Source organism: Palaemon carinicauda, chromosome 31, assembly GCF_036898095.1.
Source record: "Palaemon carinicauda isolate YSFRI2023 chromosome 31, ASM3689809v2, whole genome shotgun sequence".
Taxonomy (NCBI): domain Eukaryota; kingdom Metazoa; phylum Arthropoda; class Malacostraca; order Decapoda; family Palaemonidae; genus Palaemon; species Palaemon carinicauda.
This window is the reverse complement of record NC_090755.1, coordinates 23,842,441-23,856,511: the sequence shown is the minus strand read 5'-3', so window position 1 is coordinate 23,856,511 and position 14,071 is coordinate 23,842,441. Positions and strand designations below refer to the sequence as shown.

The 14,071-nt window shown below is 42.0% G+C and overlaps 1 protein-coding gene across 4 annotated transcripts in view; it reads right to left on the bottom strand.

The window, feature by feature from the left end:
* The window catches only part of LOC137624350 (equilibrative nucleoside transporter 1-like), a 788,303-nt gene that overhangs the window by 130,938 nt on the left and 643,294 nt on the right, over positions 1-14,071 (bottom strand). For all 4 annotated transcript variants that reach the window (XM_068355039.1, XM_068355041.1, XM_068355037.1 and 1 more), the window contains exon 3: positions 7,158-7,241. In XM_068355039.1, coding sequence (XP_068211140.1) covers positions 7,158-7,241 — 84 coding nt within the window. The remainder of the gene's footprint in view (positions 1-7,157; positions 7,242-14,071) is intronic.

Sequence of the window (14,071 nt, the reverse complement as noted above, 5' to 3'; positions counted from 1 at the left end):
TCATAATAGATCTGCCCGTTGCGAGAGAATATTCTCTTTAGTCAAGGGCCAGAATGAAAATACAATAGGATATATGAATAATATTAGTATTCTCAAAAGCGAAATATTAAATAACGATACAAGTATTGTGAAACAATAATGATCGTTTAATATCGGACATCTCTCTTAGTCGTACTACGAGCGTAAAATGACTGTATGCTCGAGAAAACTCTAAATCGAAAATTGACTAAGCGAAATATACTAATAGGACAAATATATACTTGAAATTAAAATATTTCTTTACAATATAAACATACTTATGCTTAGAAAGCTAATATTTAAAAAATTTCTTGCAAGAAAGAAAATAATTCATAAAATGCAAGTTATACTAAACGGATTACGTCACATGAATGTGACTTCATCACCAAGAAGGACTGAATTCCTACAAGGTAATCACATTCCCCTCTGCTAAGAGTTACGTTACAAAATAGTAATATCACAATGTTTAATGTAGGAAATGTCTTCCTTCCATTATAATTTTAAGAGTTGTTCGTTAATAAAGTAGGGGGAAAAAATCTTTGATCCCTCAATACAAGGAACGAAAACAAATACATACATGCTCCCTGTTAATTACAGTGCGGGAAGAAAGAGCAGCTCGAAAGCTGGTCTAGCCCAACAACCAAAGTTTAACAACAGAAGAGCCATTACTGGGTCTGGACATCTTTGTATGAAATCAAGTTCACTTAAACTGTCCAAGTTGGACCCGCAAAAAAATTATCCTATATAAAATCTTCGATAGATGAAAGGCAGCGAAAGCTATTAACAATAATCAGACAAAAGGTACTTCACCAAATTGTAGAATAGGAGTTGACACGATCAACGACAGAGAATTTCTGAAGATGTTGGGAATGGTTATAATAACCTACGAGTGATGGCACTCATGTATGACCACCTACTGTCATGGCGGCGATCGCCACGATTGAATTTCTGTCGTGCCACGTCAAAACGCGGGATTTAAGCTATATATATGTAACTACCAGGGAAGTTACATATTTAAAAATTAACAATATATTTAATTTTATGTGTCGCTACCTCAACTTATCAAAATTGATAATTGCAATACTTAACTTGGGAGTAGGAGTCTCCAGAAGTTCAAACATCTTCACTACAAAGAAAATAAAGGTTCCGAACACAGAACGCGTGTTGATATCATGGTGCTATAGAAGGAATGAAGGGAGTCGCGTGGGTAGTAGTGGTAGTAGTGGGATGTAGAACGGCACCTCGTAGTAACGAGGGATGTTGAGAAAGGAGAAGACTACTTGGTAAGGGACCTCTGATAGTGGTTTTAGCACGCCCTAGTTACTATACCGACACCCTATAAGGGTGAGCGAGCTGAGTATATTCCTGGCATTCCATGCAACTTTTTCTCTGGTATATTTAGCAGCATTTATATCTTAGAAATGGTGCTTTAAGGAGCATTTCACGGAGCGACACAGGTTGAGCCCAGAAATAATAATAATAATAACAGCAATGGGCTCTGAAAAGCCCCCGAGGAGGCAAATAAATCCCTTTGCTCAGACAGGGCCAGCAGTGGTAACCCTGGGGACCTGTTGGCTCAGACAATTCTCCAAGGCTAAAACCTTTGTGTTAAATAGATTTAGCATCTCTTCCGTTTGTTTTGAGAGTTTTAGGCCATATTGTAATTGTGTTTAGGATTCTGTGCCTGCAACTGAATCCTATTTTCCACTTTACACTCAGTGACGGGTTTTTCTAGGGTAAACTGTGATGTTTCCTAGGTGAAGGATTAGGTTCCTAACTCTTGTAGCTTGAGGCATTTCTAACACCGACCTAAAAGTACCGAGAGGATTAACTTCTGTTGGGACGGTGCTAGCGCTCACAGCAGTGGCCCTCGTTGGTTTAACATTATGCCAGCTATCAAGATTATAAGAAAATCATTGTTTGCCTCGAATGTCCTCCCTTTTTTTATTCGCGCGAACATTATGGCAAGATAAGGGGGCTGAGGCAGGTCTGGTGAGGCTACTTTCTCGTTCATCATGTTCATCCTCAAGATGTACTTTTTCCACATTTGGTACATTACAAGTATAAGGCTTATTACCTGAAAAGCCCCTGTTTCATCTTCAAAGCAGGCCTCTTCTACGCCATTTAGTCAGGTTGAATCTTGAGTCAGACTGAAGTTCGAGTGCAGGTGTAGGGTAAAAGTATGCTTTCCTACCTTTAACTTCCAAGATACATGAAGGGAATCCCCTGAACAATCGATCATTCTATGCTCATCAATTATGTTCGTGGAGCCATAAATTTAGCCACCACACAAACTTCCCAGGGAGGATGCCTCAACCTTACTGCATTGCAGAGAAAAGTACTCACACCTAAAGCTAGAATATGGTTGTCTTTGCATGAAATATCCTGGGATGAATTGTAGGCTTGTCTTGCACATGAAGAAAGTTCTTCACGTGCAAGGTCGACACGCGTAAGAACGTCATCATACTTTGAGATTGCGGTGCGTACCGCATAATCTTGCTGAACGATACTCCTGCTTGAATCTTGTCAGGTGTAGGTGTCGGTGAATCTCCTACTCGATTTCCCTACTCAAGGTGGAGAAGGAGAGGGTGGGCTGAAAGGAATGCGTAGTTCTGGGAAGTCTTGGGGCGTGACCGCAGCTGAAACAGTCTGGCCATCCTTATTATAAACTTCTATGGATCTCTTAAGACTCCATAGAGAAGACCTCAGCTTAGGGACCCCATCGTCACATGGCAAACTTGGTTTTCGAGAACCAACATAGTTACCTCTTGACTTAGGGGAAAAGCATTATCAACTCTAGGCTCCCTCCAACAAGAGAACCTTATAGAACATGCATGTAACTTTATCATCCTGTATTATGTGAGCTGGGACCTGGCTCCTCAAGGTCTAACTTTGCATAATTGACAATCTCTTATCTCTTGGGTATTTGTTTACAAGAGCACGCTCTCCATTTACTCCAAAATTATGCAGTCCTGCAGCTCTCCTCTTTTTGTACACTAATTAAGAGGTTCTTTAAATTCTGGGAAAGCAAAAAATAGCAAGATATGTTGCACATGGGGGGTGGTGGAGGAGGTACTAAACAACCTGGAACCGACATCATCAAAATAGTCAACCAAAGAGAAGTTCGTGACGTCAGCGTACATTTGGTATATATATTCAAAATATATACTAAAATAAAAATGGAGCAATTACTCAAAAGTGTCACTATTTGTTAAATGTATATTTTATATTTGGTAAATATTTGATAATACGGTAAATCTTATTAAAGTGTTTTTTTTAAATAAATTTTTTTGGGAGACTAGTTTTCCCAGACGACGTTTTGCTACACCAACGCCATCTATTGACCACTGCCTAAGGACGCCTGCCAATTTCCCGCCAATGAAAACAGTAGTCATTCGCATAAAGTTTCTTTAAATGAATAAGATTTATTGTCAAGTATTTACCAAATAAAATATACATACATACATACATATACCAAGGCACTTCCCCCAATTTTGGGGGGTAGCCGACACCAACAATGAAACAAAACAAAAAGGGGACCTCTACTCTCTACGTTCCTTCAGCCTAACCAGGGACTCAACCGAGTTCAGCTGGTACTGCTAGGGTGCCACAGCCCAACCTCCCACATTTCCACCACAGATGGAGCTTCATAATGCTGACTCCCCTACTGCTGCTACCTCCGCGGTCATCTAAGGCACCGGAGGAAGCAGCAGGGCCTACTGGAACTGCGTCACAATCGCTCGCCATTCATTCCTATTTCTAGCACGCTCTCTTGCCTCTCTCACATCTATCCTCCTATCACCCAGAGCTTTCTTCACACCATCCATCCACCCAAACCTTGGCCTTCCTCTTGTACTTCTCCCATCAACTCTTGCATTCATCACCTTCTTTAGCAGACAACCATTTTCCATTCTCTCAACATGGCCAAACCACCTCAACACATTCATATCCACTCTAGCCGCTAACTCATTTCTTACACCCGTTCTCTCCCTCACCACTTCGTTCCTAACCCTATCTACTCGAGATACACCAGCCATACTCCTTAGACACTTCATCTCAAACACATTCAATTTCTGTCTCTCCATCACTTTCATTCCCCACAACTCCGATCCATACATCACAGTTGGTACAATCACTTTCTCATATAGAACTCTCTTTACATTCATGCCCAACCCTCTATTTTTTACTACTCCCTTAACTGCCCCCAACACTTTGCAACCTTCATTCACTCTCTGACGTACATCTGCTTCCACTCCACCATTTGCTGCAACAATAGACCCCAAGTACTTAAACTGATCCACCTCCTCAAGTAACTCTCCATTCAACATGACATTCAACCTTGCACCACCTTCCCTTCTCGTACATCTCATAACCTTACTCTTACCCACATTAACTCTCAACTTCCTTCTCTCACACACCCTTCCAAATTCTGTCACTAGTCGGTCAAGCTTCTCTTCTGTGTCTGCTACCAGTACAGTATCATCCGCAAACAACAACTGATTTACCTCCCATTCATGGTCATTCTCTCCTACCAGTTTTAATCCTCGTCCAAGCACTCGAGCATTCACCTCTCTCACCACTCCATCAACATACAAGTTAAACAACCACGGCGACATCACACATCCCTGTCTCAGCCCCACTCTCACCGGAAACCAATCACTCACTTCATTTCCTATTCTAACACATGCTTTACTACCTTTGTAGAAACTTTTCACTGCTTGCAACAACCTTCCACCAACTCCATATAACCTCATCACATTCCACATTGCTTCCCTATCAACTCTATCATATGCTTTCTCCAGATCCATAAACGCAACATACACCTCCTTACCTTTTGCTAAATATTTCTCGCATATCTGCAGAACTGTAAAAATCTGATTCATACAACCCCTACCTCTTCTAAAACCACCCTGTACTTCCAAGATTGCATTCTCTGTTTTATACTTAATCCTATTAATCAACACTCTACCATACACTTTTCCAACTACACTCAACAAACTAATACCTCTTGAATTACAACACTCATGCACATCTCCCTTACCCTTATATAGTGGTACAATACATGCACAAACCCAATCTACTGGTACCATTGACAACACAAAACACATATTAAACAATCTCACCAACCATTCAAGTACAGTCACACCCCCTTCCTTCAACATCTCAGCTTTCACACCATCCATACCAGATGCTTTTCCTACTCTCGTTTCATCTAGTGCTCTCCTCACTTCCTCTATTGTAATCTCTCTCTCATTCTCATCTCCCATCACTGGCACCTCAACACCTGGAACAGCAATTATATCTGCCTCCCTATTATCCTCAACATTCAGCAAACTTTCAAAATATTCCGCCCACCTTTTCCTTGCCTCCTCTCCTTTTAACAACCTTCCATTTCCATCTTTCACTGTCTCTTCAATTCTTGCGCCAGCCTTCCTTACTCTCTTCACTTCTTTCCAAAACTTCTTCTTATTCTCTTCATATGACTGACCCAGTCCCTGACCCCACTTCAGGTCAGCTGCCCTCTTTGCCTCACGTACCTTGCGCTTTACTTCCACCTTTTTCTCTCTATATTTTTCATACTTCTCTATACTATTACTCTGCAGCCATTCTTCAAAAGCCCTCTTTTTCTCTTCCACTTTTACCTTCACTCCTTCATTCCACCATTCACTGCCCTTCCTCATGCTGCCTCCAACAACCTTCTTCCCACATACATCACTTGCAATCCCAACAAAATTTTCTTTTACTAACTTCCACTCCTCCTCTAAATTACTAGTTTCTCTTACTCTCACTTCGTCATATGCCATTTTCAACCTTTCCTGATATTTACTTTTTACCCCCGGTTTTATCAGCTCTTCAACCCTCACTACCTCCCTTTTACATCCACCTACTCTATTCCCCCACTCTTTTGCTACAACTAATTTTCCTTCCACCAAAAAATGATCAGACATACCGTTAGCCATACCCCTAAACACGTGCACGTCTTCCAATCTTCCAAACATTCTTTTAGTTATCAACACATAATCCATTAATGCCCTTTCTACTTTTGAGTAATTGCTCCATTTTTATTTTAGTACATATTTTGAATATATACCAAATATACGCTGACGTCACAAACTTCTCTTTGGTTGACTTTTTTTATGATGTCGGTTCCAGGTCGTTTAGTAGTTCCTCCAACATCCCCCCCCCCCCCCTTCTGCAACATATCTTGCTATTTTTATGCTTTCCCAGCATTTAAAGAACCTCTTAATTACTGTACAAAAAGAGGAAAGCTGCAGGACTGCATAATTTTGAAGTAAATAGAGAGCGTGCTCTTGTAAACAAATATCATCTCTTGAATATGTGTGTTGCTTGAAGATAAGGCTTCAGATAACTCTCTATGTGTAATATTGAAAGGAGGTTCTCGCCACAAAGAAAGAGATTCTTCTCTAACTCCCGTCGACAGGAGACTCGGCAATGTAGAAATCTCTTTAAGTTTCCTGCAACGAGAAGAATAACTCTCCCATTAAGAGGGAAAACACTCCCTACAACAGTTACATGAAGATTCCCTTGAACATCTCTTGTCTAGACAAGAAGGACGCAGAGGATGTGTGTCTACAATATTTCCGTCAGGCTCAAAAGGACTCAACAAACGTTGCTATCCCGTCCTGAGCAAAAACATGAATATTGAGATATACTGGATATAAGTTCTCACTTGTAACTCCCAGTTAATGAGTAGACACTCAAATGACCGTGAATTAAGGATAAAACACAAGTCATGAACGCTAAACACTAAAAGGGTAGTTGAGATGAATGCGAAAGGCTTGATTGTAGAGAAGTGAGAGAACAACCTATTCACTTTGCGACCAGCAGTGTTGTGAGGAGATGCTGTGAGCAACCTCCTAATTGCTCATGCACACTGTTTACCCAGTACGATGCATGAAACAATCAGCCAAATTTAGATTGACCGATTGTAGAAAACATGATTGGTAGTAACCCAATATATATGACTCGGAAGTTTGTAAACGCGTAGCAATAAATAAGTAATTACTGAAATAAATTAAGATAATTTCTATTCTATTCACTATTTTAAGTTTTAAATCTATTCTTTCAATTACTTCGCTAAAAGGGCACTTTGCACCCATAAAAATAAATCTACTCACTGCTGTGATGGGACAGCTCGAGAAATCAACGGAATTCTGTCTTCTCTTACACTGTACAGCATTGCGTCGTCACTATCTTCATCCCTGTAAAAATTTAGAAAAAATCAAACAATTAAAAAAGTTAAAACATTTCATAAAATGATATACAAATTATCTAAAAGATCCCCATGTCACTTATCTAAATACTTCAAATCTTCATCAGACTCATCACTCACATATGCCAACATTTGTACAGTAGTCTTAGACTGGACATTGCAAACTGTCTATCAGAAAAAAAATTTCTATAGCAACAATACCATATAAACCACATGGTACTTCAGGTACTCATTACTACTTATTTCACTTTTTCATGGTCTGGAATGCCCATTCTTGAGAACTACCAAGACTGTTCACTTTAATGCTGGATTGCAGATTATTTCTATGAATCTCCCCTGATGTTCATATTAACTTGTTCTCAAAGCCGATGGATATTGTCATCTGGTGACTAATGGTATTGCCATTAGTCAACAGATCACCAAGATCAAACCCACTTCTCTTCAATATTCTCATTTTCTCTAACTTTATGGGACTTATTTGCCTGTTCCAGATTTAAAAATCTTTTCAGTACAGTTTTGAGGATGTCTTCTCCTGGATTTGTTAGTAATTACTATGTAGATTGTTTAAAGTAATCATTTATGGACGATCATGATCCTCATTCTGTGTCTCATGCAGGGGACAATATTATAATTTGAATAACCATTTTGAAGAACGCAAAAGTCTTTCTATTATGTTCACTTAGTAGCTGAACAGATTGGTAGTTCCAAACAAATAAAAAAACTAGCATTAAACTTCGGGAGAAAATCCGGAGAGGATTTGGCTAGTTGATTATAGAAAGAATGAATTTGAGAATATCACGTCAGTTATCATCGAGCCCTCAGTTATTATCAATCCCTTAACAACTTTTAGGGTTTAAGGGGAGCATTCGCCATTGAACCCAAAACCGTGCAAAGATAAATCGGTGAGAGTTTCATTGAATTTCGACAATTATCTTTTTTTAAATGAATAAAAAATCTATTAAATAAAAAAAATTAAATTTAATTTTTATCAAAAAGTACTGAATAGAATTAACTAAATATTTCCACGAATTTTGTTTATTACAATATAAACAAAATGCCAGTAGGAATTTTCCATATTTATGGTATTTTTTCTAAATAAACATTTATATATTTATATATTCTAAAAGTTTGAAAAAATATAAAACATAGAAAATATACTTTAAAAAAATTCTCCATACAAAATATTGAAAATTTATTATTCTTTACAACGATGTATTTGGTTTTGAAATTGGTTGATAAATAGCGGAGAAAAATACTGTAGTTTTGAAGGTCAATAAGTACTGTATAGTTTTGAGATATTGACGGTCAAAGTTTTTCTATGAGATTCTACGAGAGTATGAAGGAAAGTAAAACATTATAGCTTTCATTAGCATATATCGTTATCGACACTTATTTAGAACTAGTCTAAATTACTTGAAGAACAACTAACTTCCTTACATGATACAATCTTTACTCATTACCACAAGCACAGCCCCAGGGCCCTCCCCCTATTAGGGGTACTGATCACTTGTCACCATCATCACTTCACCTTTCCTGTTTGTCCATTATGGAAAGTTAATCAAGTACAGTACCCGATATTTGGAAAATAAACAAAACCACTCCAAGTGAAAACAACGTAAAACTGGCACGTATACACACTTCAGTATTCCATTACCACGTGGGTCACATAAAGATATATGTTTGCCAGACGTATGAAGATAACAAAAAAATTTGAAAAAATTGATGTATTTATGCAAAATCAATGTGCAAGTAAAGCAGACGATGCAGTTAGGATAACAACCATATAAAAACAACTATATCTTCTTTATATATAAGAATTATTGCCAGAAACTTTTTGAGGGCACGAACGACATGTTTGGCCAAAGATAAAAGTAATACAGTATCTCAATTTTCGGTATCTGAAAGTTTATATGTCCATAGCCATAGCAGATGCTCCCCTTAATAATGATGACTTTCAGAAGCTCTTGACTTTGTTAGCTTCTTTTATACAATATAAGAAGTGAAACGAATGTTTGGGCCTTAACAGATACTAAACTAACCTGCCCCATTTCGAATCCTAGCTTAACTCCTCAGGTTTTGACTAGTGGTTCCAGTGCACCAGTCTGTAAGGGTTCAGATGGTGCACAGTACATGAAAGTCTAAAAAACTCGCACTCTGGAACTACTCCTTTATCTTCTATCGTAAAATCCTCACTCCACTGCAGATCAATTCGCTCTTATGGACCTTTAGTTTTCAAGGTAGAAGTCCGACCTGGTAGTCTGGATCCCAAGATTCCTCCACTCACTAAAGTAGGCGTTAATAAGCAAACATGACAAATTCGTTGATATGTATTTTTCCTAACTATACAAACCTTAGCTATTTAATAGGGGTATTACTTTCAGCGTAGCTGAAATGACGAGCCATTAATCTTTAAGGAGAGTTAACTACCCACACTGCTAGTTAGCTGGGGGTAGGGAGGGTAGCTAGCTACCACTCCCCCTCAAACACCTGTGATTGAGCTCACTTTGCTTGGAGGTAGGACTTCAAGAGGGATAGGGCTGGCGGGCAAGTTTGGTTAAATAGCTAAGGTTTGTATAGTTAGGAAAAATACAAATTATCTACAAATTTGTCAATTGTTCTGTAACTGGAATACTTAATAGGGGTGACTCACCCATTAGGAAGGGTGGACGTCCCAGCCAATCTGGCTTTTTGGCTTTACCTGGGGGCTCCTTATCTGAGAGTGTCAGCACTCAAGGAATAAGGAATCCCTGCTCCTTGCTAAAACCTTGCTATGCAAGGTTTGCGGCCTAGGCAAGCTGTGTGTGAAGGTATGAAGAAGTGTCACTTGTCCTGGTAAATTTATTCCAAGTTCTTTAGATGGAAAAATTTGCACCAGGACTTTCCCAATACCACCTCGTCAGGGTATGGGGACGCAACAGTATTAATCTTAATACTAGGTACACAAGGGAGCATGGTTTACCTGCAGCGGTTTGAGGTCAGCTATGCAGAGAACCCAGGATGCTGCTTTCCCCAAGAGAGGGGAGAATGAGGAAAAGAATAAGGGCCAGTCAAACCTTTTCATTCATTCAGACTAAAACCAGGTAACAATGCCCTCAACCTTCTGCTACTTGTCCAATAAGGAGCTTGAGGTTTTAAAACAGCTGTTGAGCAGCCACCACAAGACCGACAGAAAACGTATCGAGTCTCCTGTGGCTCACGTCTTACAGGTAGGGGGATGTGAACGTGTTCTGACGCTTCCACACCCCAGCTTGAAGAACCTGGGTTACTGAGTAGTTTCTTTTGAAGGCCAGGGACATACCTATGCCCCTGACATCATGAGCTCTGGGGCGACGTGACGGAGGAGGGTTTGGATTCAGTGCAAGGTCAATGACCCTTCGAATCCACGCTGAGATGGTGTTCTTGGTGACCCTCCTCTTGGTCCTTCCTGTGCTGATGAATAGTGCAGGCACACGAGGACGGGCTGTGGCTGTTCTCTTAAGGTACAGCCTCAAACTCCTTACTGGGCATAGTAAGAGATGGTCTGGGTCATCTGTTACAGTACGGAGACTAGATATCCGGAAGGACTCGAATCGAGGATCCGCTACTCTCGGGTTCTGAGTCTTAGCAATAAACTCAGGGATGAAGCTGAACGTTACCTCTCCCCATCCCCTTGAATGGGCGATGTCATATGAGAGACCACAGGTGGCGATCTGATGCCTGGCGTAATGGTTCATAGGGAGGTCTCTTAAGAGACCTGAGAACTCGAACCACGTTCCATGGAGGAGGTCTCACTTCCGACTGAGGGCAGGTAAGTTCATAACTACGTATGAGTAGAGAAAGTTCTAGCGATGAAGAAATGTCCATTCCTTTCAGCCTGAAAGCTAGACTTAAAGCTGAGAGATAGCCTTTCACTGCCGAGACTGATAGGCGCATTTTTTCATGCAAATACACGAGGAACTCCGCTATTGCTGGAATAGTGGCATCGAGTGGAGAGATACCCCTTCCACGACACCAACCACAGAAGACTTTCAACTTTGCCAGGTAGACTGCTGCTGATGATTTTCGCAGGTATCCAAACATCCTGATCGCAACTTGTTGCGAAAATCCTCACTCAGAGAGGAGATGCTGGATAGTCTCCAGATGTGAAGTTGTAGTGAAGCTAAGGCTTTGTGGAAGATGTTGGCATGTGGTTGTTTCAGTAGATTGTGTCGTAGAGGGAGTTCTCTGGGAGGCTCCGTTAGGAGTTGCAGAAGGTCCAGAAACCATTCTGCGTGATGCCATAGTGGAGCTATGAGGGTCATTGAAAGATTGACCAATGTTCTGGTCTTGTTGAGTACCCTTCTCATCAGACAGAACGGGGGAAAGGCGTAAACGTCGATGTTGTCCCACCGTTGTTGGAATGCATCTTGCCAGAGAGCCTTGGGGTCTGGGACTGGGGAACAGTACAGCGGCAGCCTGAAGTTCAGGGCCGTTGCGAAGAGGTCCACAGTCGGAGAACCCCACAAAGTCATGATTTTGTTGGCTACTAGATAATCCAAGGACCACTCGGTACTCACTATCTGAGATGCTCTGCTAAGGTTGTCGGCAAGCACATTCCTTTTGCCCGGAATGAAGCGTGCCGATAGTAGTATCGAGTGGATTTCGGCCCATCTCAGTACCTCTACTGCTAGATGAGATAGTTGATGCGAAAAATTACCTCCTTGCTTGTTGATGTAGGCCACTACTGTGGTGTTGTCACTCATCACCACCACAGAGTGACTTGCCAGGTACTGTTGGAACTGTTGAAGGGCTAGAAAGACAGCCTTCATCTCTATGAGATTTATGTGGAGGTACTTTTCTAACTCTGACCAGAGGCCTGAGGTCGTGTGGTGCAGCACGTGGGCCCCCCACACTTTTTTTGAAGCGTCTGAGTACAGCATTAAATCCGGGGGGAGGATGAGAAGGTCCACTCCCTTTCGTAGATTCTCAACTGTCACCCACCACTGAAGGTCCGTCAGTTCCGCAGGTCCCATGGGGATCTGGATGTCCGAGGAGGGATCTCATCCTGAGGTGACCATTGGGAAGTAGACGGACCAGCGATGAAATGTGACCGAGAAGACGTAACCACGATTGGGCTGGAAGCTCTTCTCGTCTGAGAAAAAGTCTTGCGACCTTTCTCAGCCTTGTTATCCTATCGTCTGATGGGAGAGCTTTGTGGAGATTTTGGTGTCTATAATCCAGTCTCTGAGTAGGAGGCAGAGAGGACTTCTCGAGATTTACCATGATCCCCAGATCCTGGCAAAGTCTCAGACGTTTGTCTCGGTGTTGATGAAGGGTTGACACCGAGTCTGCTAGGATTTGCCAGTCGTCCAGATAACGGAGGAGACGGATGCCAATCCTGTGTGCCCAAGATGACACTAAGGTAAACATTCTGGTGAAGACTTGTGGTGCTGTGGAAAGACCGAAGCACAGCACCTTGAACTGGTACATTCTGTTGTCTAGGCTGAATCTTAAGAACTTCCTTGAAGACGGATGGACTGGGATCTGGAAGTACGTGTCCTTTAGGTCCAGTGTGCACATGAAGTCTTGCAGTCTTACTGCTAGTCTGACCGTGTCTGCCGTCTCCATGCTGAACGGAGTTTGTTTGACCAACTTGTTCAAGGCTGAGAGGTCGATGACTGGTCTCCAGCTTCCAGACGCCTTCTTTACAAATTAAGAGTCGACTGAAGAAGAATGGAGATCCGTCGAGGACCTCTTGGAGAGCGCCCTTCTTTAGCAGGGTCTGGACCTCTGCCCGAAGGGCTTGCCCCCTTGCCGATCCCATGGCAAGGGAGTTCAATGACACTGGATTCCTGGTCAGGGGAGGTAGAGATGTTATGAACGGGACGCGATATCCTAGACTGATCACGGAGATTGTCCAGGAATGGGCCCCGAGTTGCTTCCACCTGTCTGCGCAACTTTACAGGCATCCCCCCACTGGTGGAAATGCAGGGGGACTGCCTATCTTAGCGTTTGCGGCCTTGGCTGCTCTCTCTAGGATTTTTCCCTCCCTTGGAGTACTTTTTGCCTTTCCTGTCTTTGCCAAGAAAGGGCTTATACACCATTTTCTTCGCTGCTGTTTTTGTCATTGTCGTGGTCTTGGTTGGGCGGGACTGCTGTGGTGCTGGTTTATAGGGCTTAGATATTAAAGCCCTATGGAGGAGGGAGTCTTTATGAGACTTCCTCCACCTCTCAGCAGCAAGTTCCACATCCTTAGGCTCAAACAGATGGGACCCCTCTATGGAGGAATGTCTGAGCCTATTTATCTCGACGCTAGGGACCTTCTGGTGGAACCTCTCACACACTGCATCTTGACGTTTCAAGATGGTGTTTGCCCACAAGTTCGAGACTTGGTGGGCAAGAAACTCGATCGGGCAAGTACCTGAGAGTAGGAAGGTTTCCATAGCTTTCCTGGTACATTCCTTGGAAAAATCCTCGGATCATATCAGGATACCTAAGGTCCCTAGCCAGATATCCAGCCATGAAATAGCTTGCATAACATACTTTGTGACCTTCTCCTGATTAAGGATCTCGGTTGCCGAGACTGAGACCTGCCGGTTGGTTGTGACCTTCTCCTGATTAAGGATCTCGGTTGCCGAGACTGAGACCTGCCGGTTGGAGAGTCTCTCAAGAGGGATTCCCCTGGTTAGCTCTTTCAGAGAGTGGTGAAGAGGAAGAGCTGAACTGGGTTCCTCCAGGATCTCAAAGTACCTCCTCTGCTGTACGCGAGGAGGTGGGAGGAGCTTGTTCGTGGTACCGGCACGGTTGGAGGAGGCAAACTCAAGAGAGCTGTTGGGAGATCTTGTCCCTGGTACTCTTCAA